At 40.5% G+C, this 27,187-nt stretch overlaps 1 protein-coding gene across 7 annotated transcripts in view; it reads right to left on the bottom strand.

Moving 5' to 3' along the window:
• Window positions 1–27,187, bottom strand: part of DENND1B (DENN domain containing 1B) — a 279,905-nt gene that overhangs the window by 145,339 nt on the left and 107,379 nt on the right. For all 7 annotated transcript variants that reach the window (XM_025285317.3, XM_025285321.3, XM_025285327.3 and 4 more), the window contains 2 exons: window positions 7,999–8,048; window positions 5,634–5,753 (listed from right to left, as the gene is read on the bottom strand). In XM_025285317.3, coding sequence (XP_025141102.3) covers window positions 5,634–5,753; window positions 7,999–8,048 — 170 coding nt within the window. The remainder of the gene's footprint in view (window positions 1–5,633; window positions 5,754–7,998; window positions 8,049–27,187) is intronic.

Here is a 27,187-nt window from a genome sequence, read left to right as displayed (position 1 = left end):
TATTCAGATCACTGCTGGACACTAGGATGTTTTATAACCTCCTCTAACATGACTTCATCTATAAATCAGACTGTCGTAATTTAAAAAGACTAGTACAACAAGGCTTCCACCTATGGATATTTCCCACAGTCATCTCTAAGGCTCCATCATGCTTCGTTATTTAGCTTTCTGGACAGTAAGAGTTACTAGTCAGGTCTATGTCCATCTAGAAGTAGAGAGCAGAATCTAAATATGAGCGACTCCTCCTATTTATTGGAAGTACAGAAAATATTGATAAAACTTCTTAGGCACTCACTATGTGTATAAAAATACGCTAGGTACTTGACATGCGTTCTCTCACATAATTCTTATAATAATGCCGTGATGTGTATCTGACTAAACTAAGGTAAGACAACTGCATTCAGGGCCACAAAGCTACCAAACAGCAAGCCTGAGATTAGCACTCCAACTGAGCAACAGATGCTCAAGGCTCTAAAGTCAAGTCTCTTATAAAATTTATTTAACTAATGTCCAGAGCAGTATCTTTCTTTCTGCCTTTTATATTTTATGCAAACACGCAAATTTCCCAGCAGATACACATTTCAATTCTTTCACTTAACACATCAGTAATTCCTTCCGACTGTAGATTTTAGTACTGCTTGCTACCTTCATCACCACAGATAAAAATTTCTGAAAAGAATATGGCCTGCAACATGACACAAGATCTCTCCTCAGACAACACACATCTAGCAACATCTCAGTATATTTCCATCCATAAGAAGACTGGCAACGCGTAGCTATCGTCTAGCCAACATTCTCCTCTCTGTATTTGTTCCTGAGAGCTAACGTGACTCTTTCTACCAGAGCACTGCTGACAGGTCAGTAAGCACCATCACCATCAAGAACTGAGTTCAGTTACACAGTGTGTTCTCTGTGAACACGCAATGGTTCTTACTGATAACCAGCCCCTTTTAAGAGTACATATCTTTTTTTTTTTCCATGAAAACATCACTTGTATTCAAGTGGACTACTCCAAAAGTCAGTCATGCTCCTAGGATGTCAGGGAAGCAGGGACCTTTTCTGTTGCAAATAAACAGTAGCATCTGGAGTGGAGGCTGCAAACTGGCTACAAGCAGACCAATCTAGCCCACGGTCATACTGTTGTTTTGGGCAACACACCGTGGCTGCTGAATTGAATAAACCGCTGACTTCTAAAAGAGGTAATTCACTGAAAAACCTACATTTTCCTCTCTTACAAATCAAAAGAACTGGCAGTGCTGGTCAAACTTTTTTTTTTTTTTTTTCCACTTTTCAGTAAAAATCTAGAGTTGAGTAACAGTTTATCTTTGGATGTGGTATGTGCCATTTCTATAGATCACCCCTGTTTCCCACTGTCAGCCAAACTTGCTTATCTCATTTTAGTCCCCGACCTGTCTCTACAGGTAACTGAATTCGCCACCCCTGATACAGACAACTGGACAACGTGAAGTCCTGCTCACTTTATATGTGATGACAAAATGGTCCAGGATACACCAAGGAGTCAGCGAGTCAAATATTTTAACAAGGTTCCACTGCACACTTTAAAAACAAAAAGTGTACTCAAAAAATGCACACACACACACGTGTAATAAACACTATAAATTATGTAAGCTAGCCTTGCTCAGATAAGAAATGCTACTCCCATGTTTTTATTTTAGTGGTTTCTTAGATAATTATCAAATATGTTCAAAGCAATTAATTTTTAACTCATGTATAAACTCCTAATTATCATTAAGTCAGAATAAGTTTTCACTAAATTTTACAGTCCCAAAGATGTTCAAAATTTCTTAACCACCAAACACAAACATCCCAGAAAGCTGTTAAAAATGTATTCAACATATAATGACTAGATAAAATGTTTTACTGGAATTTTATAAAACTGAAAATGTCATTCTTTAGCAAAAGACTCCTGTGACTCTCATAGTCTTGTAAATATACATAAATGTAAAACAGAGACATTAGGACCAAATCATTTTAAAGCAGAAAACAGAAGGTTCTTCAAAGGTTAGTTATGAGATTATTTCCTTTTCATGAAGACGTAAGGCCAGGGACAGATGTCTCAGGAAAACCACAAGTCCACTGAACAGCAAGGAGACTTCCCCCACTTGGGCTCCCACTATCCTATTGAGCTGATAAAACTTTTACATCTAAAAGTCAAAGGTTAAATAAAGGAAAGGAAATGTTTTTTGTCAAGCAGTCAGGTAACTACTAACAGTCTCGGTGATCAGCAGGAACCTAACTCAGAGTAATCAAATAAAACTAAGGAAACTGCCTTTCCGTAGAAAAACGTCTAATGTCTAGAGGCTGTTTTTCTGTCTGGAAAATTGACACAAAATGTGTAAAATTGAAACATGCTGCTTCTACGGGACTTGCCTCAAGGAAGAGTGTGAAAGCCTCTGAGTTTGGTATGAGTCAGGGGCGGGGGACTACAAAGGCACCAAACCCTAGTCTGTCTTCCTTATGAGGGTACTTACTTCGTTTTGAACCCATGGCGACAATTTTATAGTAGTAAAATTATGTTAATTAAATTAGAGAAAATATTATTTCTTGCATTTCTACTATCGAATTAAAGCAATGCTAAATACAAACAATGGCACGATTTAAATTAATACTATTTCAGGGTATTTTTGAAATTTTGTTAAAGCAGGACAAATATGCTATACAAAAAGCTAAGCACACAAAATTCAAAATTCTATTAACTTTTATATTAAATTAACCTGAATTCTAATATTTTTTCTAAAAGGTGAATGAAACATATAGAAATTAAGTACACTCACTTCCAAATCTTATAATAGCATAAATCCAGTGGCTTATAAGCCACTTACATGGCTTAAAGCCATATAAGTTTTTTCAGTTTATAAAGGCTTCTATATATATTCATTCCTTTTACCAGCTGTGAATAAACACCACAGTTTATCAGTTGCATTTGATAGCATGGTGTACAGATTTCTAGTTTAGAATTATAACATAAATTTAAATTACTTTCAAATCTTATAATAGCATCATTCAGAGTGCAAAGAAACTTTAAAGCATTATGTGCAAACTTTCTAGATCAGAACTCTAGGGAAAAAATCATTTTTATTAATAATGTATATAAACCACTTAGCAAAATGTTTGCTTTATAGTAAACAAACAGTAAGTGATGCTGCTGATCTTTTGCTATTATTGGTACTACGATGGCCATCTCGAACTTTCTATTCAAGAAATCCAACACAGAGCGATTTTTTGTATCTTAAAGAAAATTTACTACCAATTTGTACTTAATTTTACTTTGTATTAAAAATCTTAAACATGCTTAAGTGTATTCCACTTTCATTATGACTACTCTTGAAGGACCTAAAATATTTTAAACTATTAGATATCAACAAAAACTCAAGAGATACAAGTTTTCTTTTAACATTTAGATCATTAAAACATGAACTAAGACAACAGATGGTAAAATAAATGAATAGATTTTCATGAAGATATAGTTGATCACAAAAGTAAACAATTTAAAGTATTTAACAGGATATCATAAAGACGACAGGAGAAATAATTAATTTCTGTTAAAGGATCTTCAATCACTGATAATGAAAATGACCTATAAATAATCAATTCATTATCTCACAATAGAATACCTAAAAATGTCATATGTTTCAATATAAATGCAATATTCTACACAAAAGACAGCTTCAAGAGCAAGATACTGAAATTTTTCATATCTGAAAGTCATAATATACTCCAGGTAAAGACATAAGTAACTGATTTTAAAAACTATAATCAGAAAGGATATCATCTTTGTGCTAAGTCTCAACTTTTAAGAAAAGCCATATAAGTTTTTTCAGTTTATAAAGGCTTCTATATATATTCATTCCTTTTACCAGCTATGAATAAACACCACAGTTTATCAGTTGCTAGCCAATAGGAAGATATATAAACAACTCTTTAATTATATCAGGAATTGATTTTGGTGGCCGTGAGCTGTAAAACAGATTCAAATATTACAGAGGAATGACATCTACAACTTACTCATAAATGGGTCAGCATAACAATATAATAGAGACATGGAGAACGTGTGTGTGTGTGTGTACACATTGAGAGAGCGAGGTGGGGACAGACAGAAGCAGCTTAACAACTGTGAATCTTGGGCACGTGTAGACAAGAGTTCACAGTACTATTCCTGAAACTTACCTGCAAACCTAATTTTTTAATGAAAAGACTTAAAAATACCTAGAGAAAAATCAGAAAGCTCGTACAGCCTCAGTCTTTGTTAGGGCAAACTTGTTTGGGGCAGAGGGTGACAGACCCAAGGTGACAGACCCCTCCCGGTGTGGCTTCGGAGCTTCCAGTATGAAACACAAGGTAAAGGAGCTCTCCCCGCCCCCTTCCACAGTCACTCCCAAACCCGCGGCCTGAAACGATGGCTTCAAATTAGAAGAATCAGCCTACAGCTGAAGCATAACACGATTCTGGATAAAACATCAACTTTTCAACACAATTGCTCCAGATTAAAGAGCTGAGCCTAAAGACAGGAACAGGAGCATCCACACTCTGCTGCTCATAAAGCAGTTAAGTATTTGCTTCTGAATAAAGATTGGGAAAAACTCTCCAACTCAAACACACATTCTGAGTAAATTTATAACTTAACCCTCAAAGAATGACAGGAATGTAGCTGAACAGCAAGTGAACAGAGTAGACATCAATATCACACCAATGTTCTTTTGTGATAATTATTCAATTGAACCTTATTTCTTTTCCTAGGAGCATTTCTAGAGTCTAGCTTGACCAACACGTGTATTATAACCACAGTATATGACACACCTACATTTTTGAGTCATCAGGGAAGCTAACCTTCAGGACCTGTGCTCCTCAGCACCAGCAGCTCAGACTCAAGTCACAGAGACCTGCTCTCATCAGCCTCCCGAGCGCCGGGCGATGACGGAGCTGGGGGCAGGAGAGGCAGGGCTGGTGAAACAGACTCAGGACGCAGGAGACACCTGCTGCTCAGAGCCAGCTCAGGGCTGCTGGCTCAGCAACACTGGCGCCAGCGAGAGGAATAAGACACGTCAACTTTACGCAAAATTTCACTAAAATGTACAAGGTAAGAAACATCTTCTAAAATTTTTAAAACACCATGCGGCCAAAGAAAGCACCTCTGAACACTTCTGCCCAGAAGCACCAGTCTGCAATCTCTGTCTTAAACCACCAATTCACCTTTGAGAATCCAAGTCGTAGGTCAATAATAGAAAAGAGCACATGCTAATTTAACCAGACTTTCCGCATGCTATTCAATATGTGAAACACGTGACCTGCTATTTTAAAAATTAACCCATAAAAAGTATTATTTACAAGAGTCAATGCTAACACAACATTGTAAGTCAACTTAATACTTAAAACTTCAATAAAATAATTTTTTTAAAAGAAGCCAATTCTACTCTTACTGGTAAACCTTTAAGCCTAACTGATGCTGTATACAGAGAGTAAACAAAATTACTTTTCAGCTTAGCTGGATTTAGAGAAAACAAAAAATACATACAAGCACATTTTTAAGCATCCCAAGCATACAGCAAAGTGCAACAGAGAGACGCAGTTAATTTACCGTGTCCCCAGGAGCATTTTTCACGACATACACTCACCTCAGGATGCATAAGCAGATCTTGCCTCCTGCGGTGAGTCGGCAGAACCCAAACCTCTGTTTGCTCTCAATGTCCGTCAGCACGAAGGCAAAGTGCTGTCCAACCTGATTCCGAGACGCTCTGAAATGCAGCAACGGTACAACACTTCAAGTCTCGTGTGAGAATCGTCTTAAAGAAAAGCAAGAGTCAGGCTATATGGACACGAGCCATTGTTTCCACATTTCAAGTCAGTTGGTTCTCAGAGCTGCAGTGATATTTTAAAACTAAAATGAGTGTGAAATGTGTAAACTAAATCATGAATCAACACTTTATGAGTTGGCCTACTCAATACATGCTAATACATGGCTGGAGAATCATAAGGTATCTTAACAGTAAGTTTTCACGTGCTTCAAGTGTTCAAGTGTTAGCTGTGTCTGACTCTGTGACCCCACAGACCGTAGCCCATCAGGCTCCTTTGTCCACGGGATTCTTCAGGCAAGAATACTGGAGTGGGTTGCCATCTCCTCCTCCAGGGGATCTTCCTGACCCAGGGATCGAGCCCAGGTCTCCTGCGCTGCAGGCAGACTCTTTACCAGTGTTTGGTAAATTCCAGCAACACTAGTCATGGCACGCCAGCGGAGTGCCCCGGGGCTGCCCACACAGCAGGGTGTGTCATGTCCAGTCTGCTGGCAACCCAGCCAACTCTCTTGAATTGCTTCTTCTGTTGACATTCTCACTCAATAAAGTCCCATACAAATTACTATTGGCATTTCTTTTTAGCATTCTCTTCTAGAGCTACCTATATCCTAGTAATAAGTTTCCAAGTACAAAATAAGAATACAATTCCCATGAACAAAGCTTACTACAAAGAATTTTAGTTAATGTTGACCCAAGTGTCAAACGGTCGTTGTATGTGTCACACCACCATGGAAGGTGAGGTCGAAGTCCCTACACTGAATCTTCATTATTTAAAATACACAAATACATTTCCCATTACTGGCCATGACATTGCCATTAGACAGCAACAACTGAACATCCGCTTCCTTGACGCAAAATAAAATTTCCAGGACACCTAAATTTTGGCTTGGAAATGGTGAGCGAATCATGTGCAATGAAATAAGTTCCTTTCTCCTACTGTACCAATACTGCAAATCATTTTCAACTGTCAGGAAATATTGCATTTCAAATGCTGAACGTCTAATGAACACACTTTTATGTGCAAGGTGGTTTTTTTTTTTTAAACAAGATTCAAAATAATCTACCCTGAATACAGCCTGAATGCTGCATGTTCAAGGTGAAGCTGTGGGCACATATTATAGCAGATTGGAAACCCTCTCCCTTCATGGAAAAAAAAAAAAAAAACAAAATAACACCTGTCTTGTTCATAGATTGACAATGCCAGTAAATTAAAGTACAGTTCATTCTAAAAAAAAAAAAAAAAAAAAAAAACCGCCTCTGGTGTCGAATGTGCCCTCTCGTGCCCAGTGCTCGCAATTTACTGCCATAGCTTTGCTTCCTTTATCTCATCTTTGCTATTAACTTGGAAACTGCAACTTTAGTGGACACCACTGATTCTCCACAAAAGAGCTATGCTTATCAGCATCAATGAGTCCATCATTCGAAAGGCTTTATCTTTAACGCTGTACAATTTTAGATTTTTACCCATCTGGACTTTTAGCAAAATATTTTCCTAAGATAAATTTTCTTTTAAAGTTGCCTTACAGCATACTCTTTTGAAAAATAACTGGTATTAGGGTGTGAAAAATCACATGAAAAACAATAAATGATCTGTTTTATGCTCAAAGAGCTATATATGCTGCAGCATTCCTCCCACAACCCAGGTAATACTCTATTCATTCAGCATTTGTTCAGTAAAATACAAACATAATGAGATTTTCAAAACTGCTAGTAAGAGGGTGTCTGTGCAGCCTTTGGTGATATTGCACTATTTCTATAAAGCTATTTGTGGGAGACAACCAGCCATGAGTTTTACAATATCACACAGATGGTCTTTTCAATCAGGGTGAAGTGACATAGAAACCGGGACGTATACATCTAATTTTAAAAGACACAATTCTAAGGCTCTGATAAAGGACATATGAATGTTCTTTTTCCTCCGAGGGCTTACAATATGTACCTGGAGAACAAAAGGAAGAAATGGAACCTTGAGACTCATCGCAACTGGCCACAGTGGAGAACAACAGAAGATAGAGTGGTTTAGAAGCCTTCTCCATTTCAAATACTATTTGATTTTGAACCTCTTGTGTTTTTTGTTAGAGGCAGTGAGGAAAAGTACATTTCATTTCACAGAGAAGACACAGGTAATAATTCTACAGTGCTCACTAAGGCAGACTCCGGATATCTTAAATGATGACTTATACTGTACCTTTCAACGTCAAAGGGGAAGCAGAACTTTGGCACAGTCTGTAGTACTTCCTGTGAATGCAAATTTTAAAAAAAGCTTTAGAATGTTTTTAAAGATGCAGTTAAAACTTCTTTTGAGACATTTTTAGGGGAAAAAAGTTTATTTTTTTTTTTAAAGAAAAATAGCAGAGGTTCCTAGATTAAAATAATTGATTATTAAAAAGGAATTAAGTGTGTGCTTCGGCAGATTGCGCTGACAATGCCTCGGAAGCCCCGGGAGGGAGAGGCCTGGCCTGAGGGCATTAACACCCCTCACGTCCCCGCTGGGACTCCCTTCAACAAGGCCATATGGATTTTACGAGAAGCGCCGCACCATATGGGTAAGCTGTGTCTGCGGCTACTGGTACCGCAGGCCAGCCACGGGGACTTCTGACAGATCCTGGCTCAGAACATAAATGTTGTTTCAATTAAAATGCAAGCAGAGAAAAGGGAATGAGGTTGGCAGCAGAATGAATTACCAAGAGGTGTAACAACTCAACGTGCGCCATAGTAAAATTGTTCGGGGAAAAAAGGATTTTCTATAGCTAGAGAAACACACTTATAATTTGAACTCTTGGTATATTCAACAGCAGTAACACTAATCTCACACTCTTAAAGAAATGTGCATGCAAAAACAAGCCTTTAAGGGTAAAACAACATAGCTTCTATTCTGTGCACTTTAAGAATTTCCTAGTATGAAAAACAATGTTTTAAGCGTATTTTCTAAGCGTAGAAAATAATCTTACTGACTTCTGAAATCTGAAGTGATTTTATAGTTACTGTAAAATAATTTTAAAACCTTTTAGAAACCATATACATTAACAAATATAACAAAATGCACATAATTGTCACATATTTGGTAAAAGATGGAAAAAGATGTGTATTGTTATATAGTAAAAAACAACTTAGAGTTAACTCCTATCATAAAGTTAAACTTCAGAATTGACAATACCATCATATAAGTTTAAAGGCTACTGATCTTACAAGACAAAGCAGAGCTATATGACAATGTTTCATATTAAAAAGAAAAAAGAGCCAATATCTTAATACAGTAGTCATCTCTCCAAAAAAGATTACCTTGCCTATCACCTCTTTACCAATAAAATTTGCACTCAGAGAAATCATCAATATATGAATATTAAATTCTATATAGGCAAAAACACAGTACTGAGTGCTTTAAAGCAGAACTTCTCACGTTCTTTTAATACGTAGACTGATATCAAGTATCAGTTAAAAATAAATCATTGTAATATTCCATTTGCTGTATGATTCAGGGAGCTCAAGCCTGGCTCTGTGACAGCCTAGAGGGGTGGGAGGTGGGAGGGAGGTTCAAGACGGAGGAGACACATGTATACCTAGAGCTGATTTGAGTTGATGTGTGGCAGAAACCAACACAGTACTACAAAGCAATTATTCTTCAATTAAAAATAAATGGAAATGTTAAAAAAAATCATTGCAATTATTCCAACGCCAAAACCTAAGAAAGATTCAAGAGCGTTATGAACATATATATTTGAAAGTATGAACACAAATGCCATCTTTAGGAAAAAACTGTTTCACTACTGACAATGTTTTCTTAAATGGAATTCAAAGAGCTGCTAAACTCGAAATAATTCAAGTTACTTAAACTGCAAGCAGGTCAGTACAAAAGAGGACAGTTCATCTGAGCATTGACAGACTTTATCTTGTGCTGCAAAAAGTGAAGCCTTCTCGTATTTATAACACCTGCCCCTCCACCCAACCCGGCCGCTGCCACAAAGCTGTTCATATCATTTCTGTAACAATAAAGATATATATTCAAAATCCATTGTCGCCTTCCAAATATACCCGAATCAATAATATATTGCACATTGATTTTAAGACTCCATTGAAGAAGAATGTTTCCCGGTTAGCGGCTCAATAGTTCACACCCTCCCCCTGCCCCCCTCCCACAAGCAACACACACACACGCTTCTGCAAAGCAGCCTCGGCTCGCTCCCCAACTGGCAGGAGCAACCCTCAGGGGACAAGTCTTTAAACCTCCGCACTCTTTAAAATTCAACCAGCCAGCAGGTCTATAGACTAGTGTATAAACAGTATAGACAAAAAAATCCCCCTCAGCTTATGTCAGTGACAAAGCAGCTCAGCAGTTGACTGCTCCTCCCCTGACAGTATAAGCCGGGCTTACACAGATCAATGGCCGCCAGTCCCACCTAGCTCCCAGGGCTCGGATCTCCTCCTTAATTACAGGTGCTGTTCAAACCAAGGTTGGAAGAGAAACGCGGGGGAGAGGGAGAGCGGGAGAGGGGAATGGAATACATGCAAACAGCATTTTTGAACTCTTTTAACAACGATGTTAAGTGAAAACTGTACTTTTATACTGATGTAGAAGTGCTCATGAACTCTAATATTTCCACCACACAGTGTTCTTCACATGACACACACATCCACACACACGCCCACCCACACATGCACAGGCACGCATACATGTGCACACACATGCACACCCCTACATTTCTGGACTGGCATCCACAGATTACGTGAAAGGTAATACTCTTCAAAAGTTACGTTTTCTCTATCCATACAGGCTTTGGTTTTTATGAAATACCTGATTTTCTTAAGCAAAAAAAATTATCTGGGTTCTCAAAATCCTCTTAATTCTCTAAAATATTTTTCTACAAAAAGAATACATTGACTAACATGTCAAATGTTAAAAACAGAAGGAACAAAAAGAACAACACAGAATATGCGATTATGAACAGCAAAAAAGGGGGGGGCAATTATACATATATTTGTGTGTGCTCGCGTGCTCAGTCACATGTATGTGTGTGTGCTCGCGTGCTCAGTCACATGTGTGTGTGTGCTCGCGTGCTCAGTCACATGTGTGTGTGTGCTCGCGTGCTCAGTCACATGTGTGTGTGCGCTCGCGTGCTCACATGTGTGTACGCGCGTGCTCAGTCACATGTATGTGTGTGTGCTCGCGTGCTCAGTCACATGATTGTGTGTGTGCTCGCGTGCTCAGTCACATATATATGTGTGTGCTCGTGTGCTCAGTCACATATATATGTGTGTGCTCACATGCTCAGTTGTGTCTGACTCTGCGACTCCATGGACTGTAGCCCATCAGGCTCCTCCGTCCGTGGAATTTTTCAGGCAAGAATTCTGAAGCGGGTTGCCATTTCCTCCTCCAGGGGATCTTCCTGGCCCAGGGATCAAACCTGTGACACTTTCATCTCCTGCATTAGCAAGCAGATTCTTTACCACCGCGCCACCTGGGAAGCCCTACACATATATGCAGATGCCCTAAAAACAACACATCTGCTACACAAATAAACTGGAAAATAAATGACTGAAAATGTTTACATGGTGTTTTTTGGTCTTACAATCCTGTATCTGTACTCATAAGCATTATGATCAAATCGAGCCCATAAGAGAGAAGAGGGTGAACGGCCTGTGTGAACAGTGGCATGTTGACTCTCTATCCATGTGGTTACTGTTGAACAATATAAATGCATCAAATAAAAGAGGAAACAAGCCTTTAAGAATCTGCTTTTAAAGGAGAGCTCAAAGATGTAAAGGGTACCTCCTGATTCGAGTTCAGTAACTACAAAGGTCTTAGAATTTCCCTGACAAAACCCTAAGAGGCGATGAGATGTCTCACTGTCTCATGTAACCGCTCTCCCTCCTCCTCACTGCTCCTGCCCCGGCTCTCCACTGAGATGTTCTCCACTGAGACGTGGCTTCTGAGGTGCATGCAGCCCTCTCTTCCACACTCACAAATTACATCCGGCCTGGCACAGTCTATACCCGTGGATTCAACTGCAACCCCCAAATTCCTTAGCCCCTGTTAGTTTAGATACTTCTGTGAACTCCAGCACTACATGTCTAACTACTTCCTAGTACCTATTTCCGAGTGTTCTGCCACCTCAAATTCAGAATGAATAAACTGAAGTCCTTCTTCTAGTTGTATACTCCTTATCAGCCAGAAGGGCAGCACCATCCACCCCTTGTGCCCACACAAGCCCACGGTGGCTGTCCGGACCTCTCCCTCTCCCTAACCCCCGCCCCACACATAATCAACCATTAATCAAGTTCTGCTTATTCAGTTCCATTAAATGGCCTTGCTCCAGAGGTTCCCAATGCAAAGGCAGAAAGAATTAGAAGGAAGATAAGAACATGGAAGAATCACTTGGGAGCATTTTTCAAAACACACCTGACTGCCTCCAGTAAGGGCCCTGACGCTTTAACTTCATTTGAGTGGCACGTGTAACCGAGGGATGAGACGCACGGGACCAGACCAGGGCGTTCGCTGCACCCCAGCAGTCCTTGCCCTGTCGCTGCAAGTGACGAGGCGGACTTGTTCGGAGACTGGTTCAGCATCTTCCTCAAGGACTCAGGAGTCTTCCAGCCTTCTGCTCTGCTGTCCTGAGTCTGTGGCTTTGTCCTTGTCACCTCTACTGGTGGTCACAAAGTGAGCTGCAAGAGTTTGGCCGACCACATCCAGACACCGCAGTGTGCAGTCAAAGCTTCCTGGAAGGTGCTTTCTACCAGCAAGGAGACCCTTCCCAGAAGGCCCACCAGCTGCCTTTCCCATCCCACTCTACCACCTAGAAGGTGGTCACTGCCTCTCCTAGACTAACCTCGGGCAGGGCAACAGTCATCCACGCTCAGCCCAGCCTCAGACTGGTTACAGGAAAACTCAGAATTCATACACATTCATTTTCCACTAACCACTGAATGTGTAATTAATTATAAAGAAGCTTGAAGCATCATGTTTTCTTCCCTGAAACTCCTCCCACAAATTTTAACTAGGTAAGAATTAAAGTTATACCAGAGTTCTTGGTGAAAATGTAACACAATATTATGTAAAGTCAGTTTTCAAATATGCAGTTTTCTTCATTTGAACAACACTTTCAGAATCATTTTGTAACAAGGGGGCTCTACTTATCAATTTTAATCTAATTTATCACAAAGGCCATATATTTCTCAAAAGATGCTTATGTAACTTTGCATATTATCTCCCAAAATAAATGAGAAGTGATTTAGTATATCATGTATTTGCTCAATCTGTCTGTGCTTTACATGGGGGAAGAATAAACTTTTTTTTTTTTCCTTAAAAGAAACGGTCACTGAGCTACTCGGTGACAGGCAGGCTGCGCAATGCAAAACTGGGATTCCCAGACCACACCCGACCTGCTCTGGGCCCCACAGCACCCGCAGGGGAGCTACAAGATGCTGTCAATTTTCAAGGAAACACAGCTACACTAACAGGGGGATTAAGTTAGGAGGCGTTTCACTAAAAGGTAGACCTGCGATAATATAGTAAATTAAATGCACAGCGTCTTTAAACATCATCTTCTCATCTTCTGATGTTTTCAAGCTGGATACTCTACTTTAAACTTAAGAGTCAAGGAATAACTGTCAGGATTAACTGACGTCACTGCGGGATTTCTCGACTTTTTTACGTTTCTGTACTATTTCTGTACAGCAAATACACTCTGCTGTAAAAAGAACCGTACTGTCGAAATACAAATTTTGAGGATTTTAGTTCTATGTGTACCAGTCAGGTGACAGAGATCTCTGTAGTCGACATTCGTTTAATCTAATGCCAATGAAAAGGCCTAGATTCAAAGCAGGGCAGAGAGATATTACCATAAATACATATACTTAACGATTAGACAGGTGCTTTACTTGACAAATGAAAGGAACCATATATTTCCCTCATTAATTTAAGATAAAGAATTTAAAAGGCATGAAAGGAAAGTGTATATATATATGTGTGTGTGTGTGTGTGTGTGTGTGTGTGTATAAGCAAATGGGTTTCAAAAGTTTTTTTCTCAAAAATTCTACTACCAACCTTCAGTTTCTTATCCCTAGGTTAACACTAACTTTTAATGAATCATTTGAATAACAATTATCCACTTAGGAAGACCCTCTTTTTTCCCCTAATAACCATATACCCTCCCCATTCCTTTCAGACTAACATATCTGTCCTTTGCTTCACTCACCCTTAGTTTAACTAGTAACATTTTCTAGATCAAAGGAGCTACCCATATAATAAAATAGAATACTGCCTATAATACTTATTTACACCACAGAAACTAAGGTGCTGAAAAATGAATATCAAAGTTCCATTTAAATCAACATCAGAATTAGGTAGAAAAATGTTTCAACTTTTAGAGAGAAACAAGTTTCACACCCGTCAACGGATGTGCTCCCATGACCCCAGCCCACAGCTAAATGTGGAGAAAAGGAAACAAAAGGGGATTACTGATTTTCAGAGCGAAGACGAGATCCTAGAAACAGCCCCACACACCGTGTGCAGGCTCACGTCCTCAAGTGGTAAAGCGCAGTGGTCACTGCCTAGTGCCCCGGGGCCGGGCGTGATGTTCAGACCTGCCTGTGCCAGCCTCTGGCCATGTCCTCCAATCACAGCCGCTAGAAAATGGGCCAAAATTATCACCTATCTCGTAGGATTAAGTGAGAATTTTCTAGGGGATTTATATGAGGATTAAGTTAGAAATCCACGTCCAATGATTAGACAATGCCAGGCACACAAACCATCCCAGCCCAACAACTGTTACCTCTTTTATTAAAGAGCTAGTTGTTTTAACAACTCAAGTGTCACATGAATTCAAATGAAGAAGATACTTACACAACAAATATTTACTGAGTAACTGCAGCATTTAAAGTCCTGTGTCCAATAACCTATGCCAAAACATTAACAAACCGAGACATGAAATGATTAAAAAATATATTATACTGAATAGTGCGTCTGCCTCCCTGGAAGATGCTTAACACATTTAATTAACATAGGTGCCTGTGGATACAGACACAGATTTGAACATCCTCACCTACTTCCGCTGCATCACACACAACAGAAGCAGACTCGGTCAGAGCTGGGAAGTCACACCCTGTGCGGGGGTGGGTGGAGGCTCCGGCGGGAGGGGATGTGTGCTTAGGTACACTGGTCCACTCTGCGACACGGCAGAAACTCACACGTTGGAAAGTAACTCGCCTCCCGTTTGGAAAAGTCATGCGCTGTGCACACTTGACGAGGCCAGCGTGTACAGGGGCTGCCTTCAGGCTGCCATCCTGGCTACTTCCCCAATCATGCCAACAGACGTTTTTCACTTAAGGGGGGCTTTACTTTAAAAAAAAAAATTCCTCTTTCAGGTATTTATCTATCAATGCACCTGATAGGGACTAACTGCCAACTCCGCACACGGCGCTAAGCCAGCACGGGGAGGAACGCCCAGCTTCCTGCTCCACCAGCCCCCCGGCCGTCTCCTCTCTGGCCAGGCTCCCCTCCAGCCGTGCTGGCGAAGCCGCTGGCAAATGTGTCCTCAGATAAACACATCCTCTATGCACCACTGCCCTCCAGTCATGGGTTATGTTTTCCATTTTCTTTGATTTGAGTCAGTCTTTGTGCTTAGCCTATCCTTTACTTGGAATTTATGTTTTCCCATTTTGTACACTGCCAGACCCTTGATTCATATTATTCCTCATCTTCTTCAGACTTGGACCACGTGCAATCTTTGTTGTGACATTCATGTAAATATTTTCCATTCACTGGGTAAATCGCACAGTGAAGAACGTATTTTGCTCTTATGGAAGACAAATGAGACATGCTATGGCCCAGAGAAGTAAATTACAGTTATCTTTTTTTTTTTTGACCCTGCCTTGAACCTAGTTCAGAACTATGCCTGAACTGCTTGATATTCCCTAGATAGTGAATCTTGCGATAAAACCAAATAATTTGTCTGATGCTTTAATAAACAACAGAACCTTAAGTTTTAGAGCATAAATCAGGGACCCTACACTTTAGGTAGTTACTGTATTCAATACAGTACAGTAACTTCTAATCGTTTCTCTATGCCTTGAAGGCCCCTCGAGTCTATGCAGTCACCCAGCAGAAATGAGAATCACGGTGTCATTTAAAAGTCTGGAAATATCTTTCTGTCTATTTGAAGGCTTTATCTGAAAAAACTAAAATATAATCACACAATTATGAAATATGGACTGCTGAATGAAGATTATTGACTTAGATATAAAATCTAAGAAGGGAAGGGAGTAGCAGAGGATGAGATGGTTGGATGGCATCACCGACTCAATGGACATGAGTTTGAGTAAGCTCCGGAAGATGGTGAAGAACAAGGGAGCCTGGTGTGCTGCAGTCCATGGGGTCACAAAGAGTCAGACACGACTTAGCAACCGAACAACAACAGAAAGTCTAATCAGTGCTAAATCACATTTACAAACTCAATGTGAAACACATAAATATTAATATGGTTATGTATGTTTATATATATATATTCATTTAGCAAATACTTAATGTGCGAAGAGCAATCAAAGACAATCACAATGTAATGTAAAAAGAGCGTGGATGGTAACGGTGAAAAACACCCAGAGTCTAGAAATCAGACATATAAAGCAAATCGAGGAAGGGGCTCCTGGCAGGGAGAGGTCCAAGTCTCGAGGGAAGAGACTGCGTCTAAACAGAGCAAGAAGTTGACCAGATGACCACATGACGAGGGGGCGGTAGAGAGGTGGGCAGGGCGGTTTTCCTGTCGCAGGCAAGACTATCACAGAAAGGTCCAGCAGGGTCTGGAGGTGGAAGCTGCTAAGTCGCTTCAGTCATGTCCGACTCTGTGCGACCCCATAGATGGCAGCCCACTAGGCTCCCCTGTCCCTGGGATTCTCCAGGCAAGAACACTGGAGTGGGTTGCCATTTCCTTCTCCAATACATGAAAGTGAAAAGTCAAAGTGAAGTTGCTCAGTCATGTACGACTCTTAGCAACCCCATGGACTGCAGCCCACCAGGCTTCTCCGTCCATGGGAGGTGGAAGGAACACGTACAAAGTCTGAGCGGCTGAGAAGACAACGTGGCCTGAAGAATCGGTAGGGGACAGACAGGATCCCAAGGCCTTTAGACCAACTCAGTTTTGACCTGACGCAAAGAGGAGGGAAGCCACGCCGCTGACCTGCCCAGAACACTTTACAGCCACCTTCTCAGCGGCGATCCCTTTTACTCTCAAAAGTGCCCGAGTTACGACTTCTTGTTACAGAAATCAGAACAGTGGTCTCCTGGGGCCACAGGAGTGGGTGGGCTGGCACAGAAGCTCCCAGGAAAAGGCAAGAGGGAACTTCCTGCACTGACAGAAATGAGCTGCATCTTTACAGGAACGAGGGCCATGCGGGGTCTCACTGCACACCCGAGCGGACACACGTCTGCACTGCACCACATACAGACCATCAGTGAGAAAAGAACAAGGGAGGATCTCAGTCTGGACAACAAATCATGGCCAGCTGACCTAAGAGAAATAGGGAAGCTATGAAGCAAGGGAGAGACATGCCTGGACTGGAATTTCAGGAAGGTCGCTCTACCATTTGCAGGATGGGTTTTAAAGGACAAGACTGAAGGCTGGATAATCAGTGAGAAGGCCTTTGCGATCATGGCAGGGAGTGGTGGTGGCCTGCAGCTGGACAGCTGCAGGAGGAAGACAGAGAGCGTACAAGATTAAGATGCAAGCAAGAGCAAAGAGGGAAAGGTCCAGGCGGGAGCTGGATAAACTGCCCGGTGCTCCAGAGACAGCACGTGGCCTAGACAGAGACAAACAAGGGGGCGGCGCCAATTAGAAGATACAGAAGCAAGGAGAGACGCAAGTCTTCCGCTGTCCGCCACTATGGACAATTAATACTCCTCTCCATATGTTCACAGTCCCCTTAACAAGTGACTTTATTATAACATTTCCAAATTATGAAGTCTCTGTGCTTTCTCATAATCCTGTCTTTATTTTCCTAAGGACTTGTATCAAGGTACAGGTTACAGACTGTTCAACCACCTCTGGTATTATAATCACAATATGTCCTTAGTCAGGATCCAGAAATCGATGAAGTTAGTAGTGACCCAGAAGGTCCTAGTTGCTACAATGGACATGATCAACCAGAAGAGATGAATCTCCAAAGTCTCTGATGGCTTATTTACCCTTGGAGTTCTCTAAGGCCTACCCAGTGCCTGGCCAGCACACACGCTCTCAAACAAAACTGCTGATCACATATGAAATGACGCTTTCAGCACCATCAGAACCAATCCACCTTGGCAGACAGTTCAAGGAAAGGTGATTTAAGGGTTTGAATGCTTCCCCCCCTCCCCCGATTACCTACCCAAATAAAGATATGATAAAAATAACTGCTTACTACACTAGGTTCTGACCTAAGCACTTACATGTATTATCTCATTTAAACCTAACAACAATCCATGTTTTATTCTCTTTTATATGTGTGCGTGGGTGGGGGCGGGGGGGGGATCAAAGAGACTAAGTAACATGCACAAAGGCACAAAGCTAGCAAACGTTACTCGGGGTTTGAAATCAGAGGCTAAGCTTCTAACCATCATTCCCCACAGTATGCATTTTTTTCACTTTGTTTTTATGTTGCGTCCAACATAAAATCACCAGATGCCTGGTTCCGATGCCTGCTTGGGCTCTATACGGCCCTGTCCATACATAGGAAGAATTACACTATACAATTGTACTTCCCTGGTGGCTCAGACAGTAAAGAATCTGCTTGCAATGCAGGAGACCCGGGTCCAATCCTGGGTTGGGAAGATCCCCTGGGAAAGGGAATGGCAACCCACTCTAGTAGTCTTGCCTGGAGAATTCCCATGGACAGAGGAGCCTGGTGGGCTATGTACATGGGCTTACAAAGAGTCAGACACGACTAAAACTTTCATTTATGTTTTAATTAGAACCAAAGTTCAACTTGGCCTATGGAACAATAAAGGGGGCGGAGACATGAGGAAATCATGGGAGGAGAGATGGGATGATACATCATCACAAATGTGAATCCTGCCTGCCCAAGGTTGTTCTATGCCCTCGAAATGAAGTCCTGAAGCAGAAAAGCAACGCCGCCTGTGGCTATGCCTGTTCATTACCACTGAAAATACTAGACTTACAGTAAAAACATACATCTGACTTCTTTCAAATAACAGACTTATAAATAAGGGCTTATGGAGATTCTTTCTCACACAAGAGCAAAATACCAAGGAATCAAATTTGAAGCATATTATTTAAATCTGAAACAACCAATCATCTGATACTTATCAGAACAAGGGGCTTCCCTGGTGGCTTAGGTGGTAAAACATCTGCCTGCAACGCAGGAGACCAATGTCAATCCCTGGGTTGGGAAGATCCCCTGGAGAAGGCCATGGCAACCCACTCCAGTATTCTTGCCTGGAGAATTTCATAGACAGAGGAGCCTGGTGGGGTATATAGTCCATGGGGTTGCAAAGAGTCAGACACAACTGAGCCTCTAACACTATCAGAACGAGGATCACAACAGAGCAAGTAAAGAAGGCTCAAGTAACACAGGCAGGATGAGGTAAGACAAGATTATTAGTAACAGCGGGGCCCAGGGTGGGGAGAGTGTGTAATTATTTCAGGATCAACAGTAGGAACCCAGAGGTCGGGCCAAAGCTGTCTCTATGTGGCAACAGGTGAAGACGTGGAAAATGAGGCTCAGGCAGTAAGCATCTCAGGTCACTGATACCATTAGCCATTCTACTTGTGAAGTTTGCCAGACATTTTTATCCCCTTCAATTTAAAGCAGGAACTAAGTGCCTAGTAATTAAAATAAAGCCTTATTCAAATACAGCTAGCAATCAGGACTAAAAATCAAGAACCTAGAAACTGATTTTTTGTGTGTATTTCTAGAGTACCTTAAATTATACAAGATGTTTCTTTTATAAAAAATGTACATGCCCACGATTTTTAATATGTCAAACAACAAATCTGAAGTCATAAGTGTCTTTTTTTAATGATTTATTTATTGAAATTCTAAATAGAAATATTGTGAGCTATTATTTTGCAAACTTATTCTGCTCCACCCATTCTAGAACATCCACCTCGTGGGATAAAAATTTAGTTCACACTCCCTGCTGACGTAATCTTTGGCCTCTTGCTGAGATTATAAGAAAAGGTGCCAATTTTGGTCTTAGTTCTTGTAACGCAGAAGTCTTTCTGTAAGAAATTCAACTGCGAACACTAGTTCTTTTCACACAGAGAAAGTCACCAAACAAGCCTCACCAAATAGCAATGAGTTTTGATCATTCCTAGTCTAGTCCACTTTGCCATAAATGAACTTAAAGAGAAAACACAATTTCCTGAGTCTCTTGTAAGGATTTTACTCAATAAACCAGAAACGAGACACACACACACACACACACACACACACACAGTTGGGGCGGGGCATTATTTGATAAACTTCCTCAGTCAAGGATTAGTAATTCTCTTGAATAAATTATCTTATACCTTGTATTTATTCTTTACAATATATTATTGCATTGGAATGCATGGAAAATAAGGAGTAAACATAAACAACAGGGATGACTTATTTGTAAAATCAAACTAAGATAAATTCTGTAAAATAGATTTGGTCAACTAAGAAGCAGACCTAAAATAGTTCTTTCTTCCTCTCACTGAAAATTTTCTTGCAAGTACAACGTACATTCAGCAAGTCTCCATTACTGCTTCTACTATCGACTCTTCTCAGCTTAAGTCACCAGTGATTGCTAATTTCTACATTTAATCGCTGTTCTCCCAGTCTTCACCGTATCTGACTTCTGCAACATGTGACACCTCACTCATTTAACATGTGCTTATTCAGCATCTACCAGGCATGATGCGTGTGGGATTGAGGGCTGCCAGGACCTGCCCCTTTCTTGACCGAGAAGTCGAGGTTCCTGCTCCCGCGTGTCCTCCTGACACGTCTGCGCCCACTTCACCCGGCGCGCCTCCTGTCTTTCCAGGCTGTTTCACGGCGTCTTCTCTGCTGGGATTCCCGGGGTTCTGTCTGCCACCCTGACCTCTCCCTGGGGAATCGAACCTCCCTGTTACACGCCATGGACAAAGTCTGGATTCTCCAGCCAGAAGTGAGGACCAGGACCCAGCTGAGCCACTCAACGGCCGCGTGAAGCCGATCACCATCCTCTCCCGCCCTCCAGCCGGAGGCGTCCAGCCATGAGAAGGCACTCCTGCCCGAGGACCTGGCCCCTACACCAGGAACATCCTGCCCCTCGGAACCACGCCCACACGCCCTGTCCCGATGCTTTTGCGCTCTTTCCCAGTCTATCTCCAAACTCTAGAATCAGGCAACGGCTTTTCTTTCATTGTATACAAACACATCAAAAACTAGTTTAAATCACAAGGACCCTGTGTCTGCATTCCCCAAAAATGACCACTAGACTGCATTGTTGTCCCTTCGGATCAAACGAGCTAAGGATAAAGATGAATGTTAGTATCTGCTGCTGCTGCTAAGTCACTTCAGTCGTGTCTGACTCTGTGCGACCCCATAGATGGCAGCCCACCAGGCTCCCCCATCCCTGGGATTCTCCAGGCAAGAACACTGGAGTGGGTTGCCATTTCCTTCTCCAATGCATGAAAGTGAAAAGTGAAAGTGAAGTTGCTCAGTGGTATCCGACCTCAACGACCCCATGGACTGCAGCCTTCCAGGCTCCTCCGTCCATGGGATTCTCCAGGCGAGAGTGCTGGAGTGGGCGCCATCGCCTTCTCCGGAATGTTAGTATCTAGTACTAGCTTATTCATCGGAAGGACTGATGCTGAAGCTCCAATACTCTGGCCGCCTGATGTGAAGAGCTGACTCACTGGAAAAGACCCTGAAGCTGGGAGAGGTTGAAGACAAAAGGAGAAGAGGAAAGCAGAGGATGAGATGGTTAGACAACAGCATGGACTCAAGGAACATGACTCTGAGAGATGGTGAAGGACTGGGAAGCTTGGCGTGCTGCAGTCCATGGGGTTGCAAAGAGTCGGACACGACTTAGCAACTGAACAGCAACAACCACCAAGACATGCAGCAGTGTTATCCTTTGTCTAGAAAAACACACACGAATAAACTTGTAAGTGTGCATTTGAAGAGCTAAGCTACAAAAGTAACAAAAAATTCTTATTTTAAATATAATATTCACCATCACATTTAGTCAAAATACTTAATATATAACAATCATTCATTTTTCCAATTAGATCTATTTAAATTAGGCCAAACGTTAATCAAATATTTTACTTTACTTGAAATATTTCTATGAAGTACTACACCTAACATTACGTCTGTAAGATTTAAGAAGTCTAACATATGCAAAGTCTATTAAAATGCACATAATTTATCTCGCTCAACATGAAAATATATCTAATAAATAATACCATTCATCTGGCCTCTTTTAGCTACCCCTTAACATAAAAATGCATTCCTTTTCTCCAAAACACAGCAGCTGGGAATGAAAGGAAAGATTTCAAATGATCATTTTCACATCATATTCCATCATCTTTTCTTCAGTCTTCCCTAGCTTTCCTTTGAGTCCCGTTCTTTTACAAGGGGTCTCTTTTTAGATCAATCCATATTTCCATAATCCACACTGCTGTTTCCTCCTCTTCTCCCCAGGGTGGACTAACCCCCACATCCAGAACTATGGTTACAACTGTCATTAAGCCTTATAACAATAACAAGATAACAAAAGAACGGGTGGAGATGAGGCTAGCTGGTACCATATGTTGATCAAGTTCAATGTTTTCAGCTATTAAGAGGATATTTTTTTAATCTTCAAATTTTTCATTGTGAATTGCCTTCATATCTACTTATTCTCAATTGTATTTCAGGCTTAAATTTTAAACATTAGTAAACAACCTGGCAATATTACTTTAATAGCGCTTATCTATTAATAATGTAATGAGAGAGGAGGGAAAAACAGAAATAACCAACAAAAAGGTAAGGTGGCAACTTATAGTTAGTTACTGATTCTTATAAACCGCAAGTTTCACTCAAGTTACACCTATTCCTAAAAAAGAAATATCCCTGAAAGGCATTCTTATGGAGCATACAATTATTATGATTATTTCAAAGTAACATATTCTATGCAAATTAATATTGACTTAATGTCAATTTGAAAGATTTCAATTTCTTCAAGTAACATCTGAAAACATGCTACTCTTCCTTCCATCCTTTGTTTCACAGTTAACTAATTTTAACTTCTCCTTAAGCTAAAAGATAAAGAAAAATGTGAAATGTAACATCCTGGACTGGTAGAGAGATTTTCATTCCTCTATACTTTAACTTTTTCTCCTGATTTCAGAATTGCTTCGATTCATCAGCCTCTGTCACGTCACCTTGAAAAAAAATATTTTTTAACTATTTCTCTCAAAGATTCAGAACTCTTACAAGAACTAAATTCCAAACTGACTTCTGTCAAATGTTTAAAGTTCCATAAAAAGTAAGTTCTTATGAACTACATTTATCTTTTTCACTCTGCATCATCTACTATTATTTGATTTCTATAGGGTGCTGAGCAATGCCAGACCTTCCAGGATTGGTCTGAATTGTGTGCAGAGTTAGAATATAATAATTTCATGGCTATAAAAATAAGGGTAAAACCCCCCACCCTCCAACAGCTCATGAAAGTAACAACATTCAGCAGAAAAATAAGGTCATTTTTTTTTAGGGGCTTTCAAATTTTATTATCTCGAATGTATGCAAAAATATTCTTTTCATTAGGAGTTTGCCAGATTACATAGTTCTGTTTTCCAATAAATACCTCTGCTCTAAAGCAAAATTTCTAAAAATGTTTTTCCAAATTAGTTTCCCTGTTTGCAGAAACATTTTAAAATTTTAACAGGAGGAAATATAAGAATGCAGGTAAAATAAAAACGTGATCACATTTGACCTTGAGCTTTCTAGTTCTGCATTTACAAAATCTTGCCTTTATGAAGAAAGAGAGAAAGGCAAAATGATGATCTTGGATTTACTTTTAAGCACCTTCCCACAAGCTTGCCACCTATGTTTTAATATGATTCTTTTTTTTGACACAAGAATGTACAAAAAATCTATATAGTGTTACCTACAAAGCAAATTATAAGAAATGATTTATATTTTAGGGTTATTGAGATATATAACTGATAAAATGGAATACGAAACAAACAATGCAGTCATGAGATGATTATAACCACCATTTCCCTGTGTTTAGGATTTAATTACATTAAAAATTTAAAAAATCAATCTGTCTCAGAAATATGTGTCCATATACAAGGTACATATTCGTAGGGGTAGTGAAATAAAAATTAACCATCACACATCAAAAACTGACTTAAAACAATTCATTTTTTTTCCCCATTTGGAAAAACAATCAGTTCAGTTCAGTTCAGTCTCTCAGTTGTGTCCGACTCTTTGCGACACCATGAATCGCAGCACGCCAGGCTTCCCTGTCCATCACCAACTCCCGGAGTTCATAGTTGGTACAAAATGCAATTAAATATCTTCCCCTGTGCCTGATATAATCGACAGGCAGTTTGAAACGACAGAATCAAATCTGAACAAGCAAAAAAAAAAGTCCCATTTTTAAAAATATCTGTAATTATTTAAATATTTATTTTGAAAGTATTTAGATTTAGTAAATTATTTCCAAACAATTTCAATTTTATGACCGATGCAAGGAACAAAGTCATAAAACATCCAGTTATCAATTTATCTCAATTTCAAGTCATGAAAGACTTTATTTATTCTGACCAAATCCCCTTAAAGTTATCAAAAGAAATACTTTTTTGAAATGATAGACATGTAAAAAGTTTCTCTTAATAACAAACAAGCACTCTTCCTAAAACACACAGACCAAGCACTACATATTGTTAAACATGAAAAGAAAATTGTATATGGTGCTGAGTATATTTGGTTTGGAATCAGCTAACTAGCTAGTTACCTACAACTACTACAAGAGACTTAGGAAGATGCAGCTGAAGGGTAAGATTTAAAATGTTCTTTCATCACGGTGTAATAGTTTCCTATGACTTTTCACTCAATTAAATTCAAAGTGTTCACTCAGAATTATAATTCCAAGTGTTTTCAATTTGAATTCTACCAAGTTTTCTTAATTAGTTTCTCCCAAGATTTGCTTAATTAGTGGTATTTATTATCGTAATTAAAATTAATTATGTAATTTGTGCACGTTTCTCGATGCATTTCCAATGCAACTTGCTTATCACCTAGCATGGGAGCACACACTAGTACGTCAATATATATAGATTCTTAATTTTTTTTAACCTTCAATAAAACAGAGAAGCAGAAGCAACACACAAGTCAGGTACTCATCGTGAACAAACAGTGGTGGGCCTACTAAACCCTTCCTCTGGGCCACATCTTTTCATTCGCAGCTTGATGAATCCCTATTGTATGTGTCGAAAACACCAGTCTGAAATCCTTCTAAATTTAATATCCCACACCCTCGTACAGCTATTCTGCTTAGTAGATGATCTTGCTCCCATTTTAGAAGGTTAAAATAATCTATAATGAGTTTATTCAACTTTCTTTGATTTATTCACCTAGTCATTCAGAACAGCTTTATTCAAACCTTATTATGTATGAGCTTGCTAGATGTAGTGATTGAATTATAAGGAGTTTCTGCCCCTTCTTCCTTCAAGAAACACCAATTATGGAGTAGGGGAGACAAACACACTAGAGAGAGAGAGGGAGAAAAGGAATGAATGAAAATGTAACTGTAAAATATAAACACAAGAGGCTACAGAGAAGTCCAGACAGCCCGCCCCTGCTATCGGCATCCCTCCCTTCTGCTCATCCTAAAGAGGAGGGCACGCCCCACCACGGCCACGTCACACCTGGGGCTCTGACACCCCTGACAGCCTGTTCTGTACTCCAACTCATGCGATACACTGTGATTAACTAACGTGTCTCCCCGACTGGACTATGAGGTCCTTCTGAGCTGGCAACTTCTTATACTTATCTTTATTTATCTCATACCAGAAAAAAATAATGCACAGTGCGTGTACAGGCCATGTTTGCCCTCCTGCCATCTCTGCTTAGTCTTGCTACAGAAATTAGTTCTAGCTACTATCTTCGATCTTTTTTTTCCAGGTGGCTTCTGGTTATCGTATTTATAGAAACATGGTCTACCCTCCTCAAGCCTTTTAATCCTAGAAAATAAAAGTACTCTGAATACTGCCACCAGCAGCAAAATCAGTCTAAACTCACTACACTTCTCCTTCCTCGCTAACCGCTCCCCTCCTCAGCTTGTGTAAATGTGCGACGTCTTCCTTCCCAGGACCTCCACATTTCATTGGCAGTAATTCTCCTGACACATATCACACCTAGGTTTCTGTTGCAACCATGCACGCGTGCTAAGTCACTTCAGTCATATCCGAGTCTTTGTGACCCCATGGACTGTGGCCCACCAGGCTCCTCTGACCATGGGATTCTCCAGGCAAGGATACAGGAATGGGTTTCCATTTCCTCCTCGAGGAGATCTTCCCCACCCCGAGATCGAACCTGTGTCACCTACATGACAGGCAGATTGTCTACCCGCAGAGCCATCGAGGAAGCCCACGTGTAATACAAGTTATGCGTGGGTGCATGCTAAGTCGTTTCAGCTGTGTTCGACTCTTTGTGACTCCATGAACTGTAGTTCACCAGGCTCCTCTGTCCATGGGATTCTCTAGGCAAGAACACTGGAGTGGGCTGCCATCCCCTCCTCCAGGGGATCTTCTGACTCAGGGATTTTACCCTCGTCTCTCCCATGCCCTGCACTGGCACGGGCTCCTTTCCACTGGGACCACTTGGCAAGCCCCCTGTTGCAGTCGGACGGAGAAGCAAATACTGTAGAAACCAACCAGTAACCCGCATCCCCACTTAACAGAGAAGAGACGGCACTTCAAGGAGCAAAAGTGATTTCCTTCAAGGCATACATTCAAAGCAGAAACACATTATCATCTCACTTTTGGTTCCCAAACCAGTCTTTCTCCCCATGAACAGGACTTCTGGAAGGCAAGGACCACATGTCTTTCTGTTTACAGCCTCATGTTGCCAGACTGGTACCTTGCCAAAAAAAAAAAAATATTCTATAAGTAATTTTAAGGCAGCTTTGCTATGCTATGCTAAGTCACTTCAGTCGTGTCCGACTCTGTGTGACCGCATAGATGGTAGCCTACCAGGCTCCCCCGTCCCTGGGATTCTCCAAGCAAGAACACTGTTAGGTACATGCTAACTGCTTAGGTTAAGTAAACTTGTTTGATATTTCACAAAATTTTCACCTCTGGTATCATAAAAGTAACAACCAAAAACACAACTAAAAGGCCTCGTAAAATAAAGCATCACTTTCAACAATATGTCTTTCAGTCTTTTAC

This window comes from Bubalus bubalis, chromosome 5, assembly GCF_019923935.1.
Source record: "Bubalus bubalis isolate 160015118507 breed Murrah chromosome 5, NDDB_SH_1, whole genome shotgun sequence".
NCBI lineage: Eukaryota > Metazoa > Chordata > Mammalia > Artiodactyla > Bovidae > Bubalus > Bubalus bubalis.
This window is presented reverse-complemented; position numbering and strand designations above follow the sequence as displayed.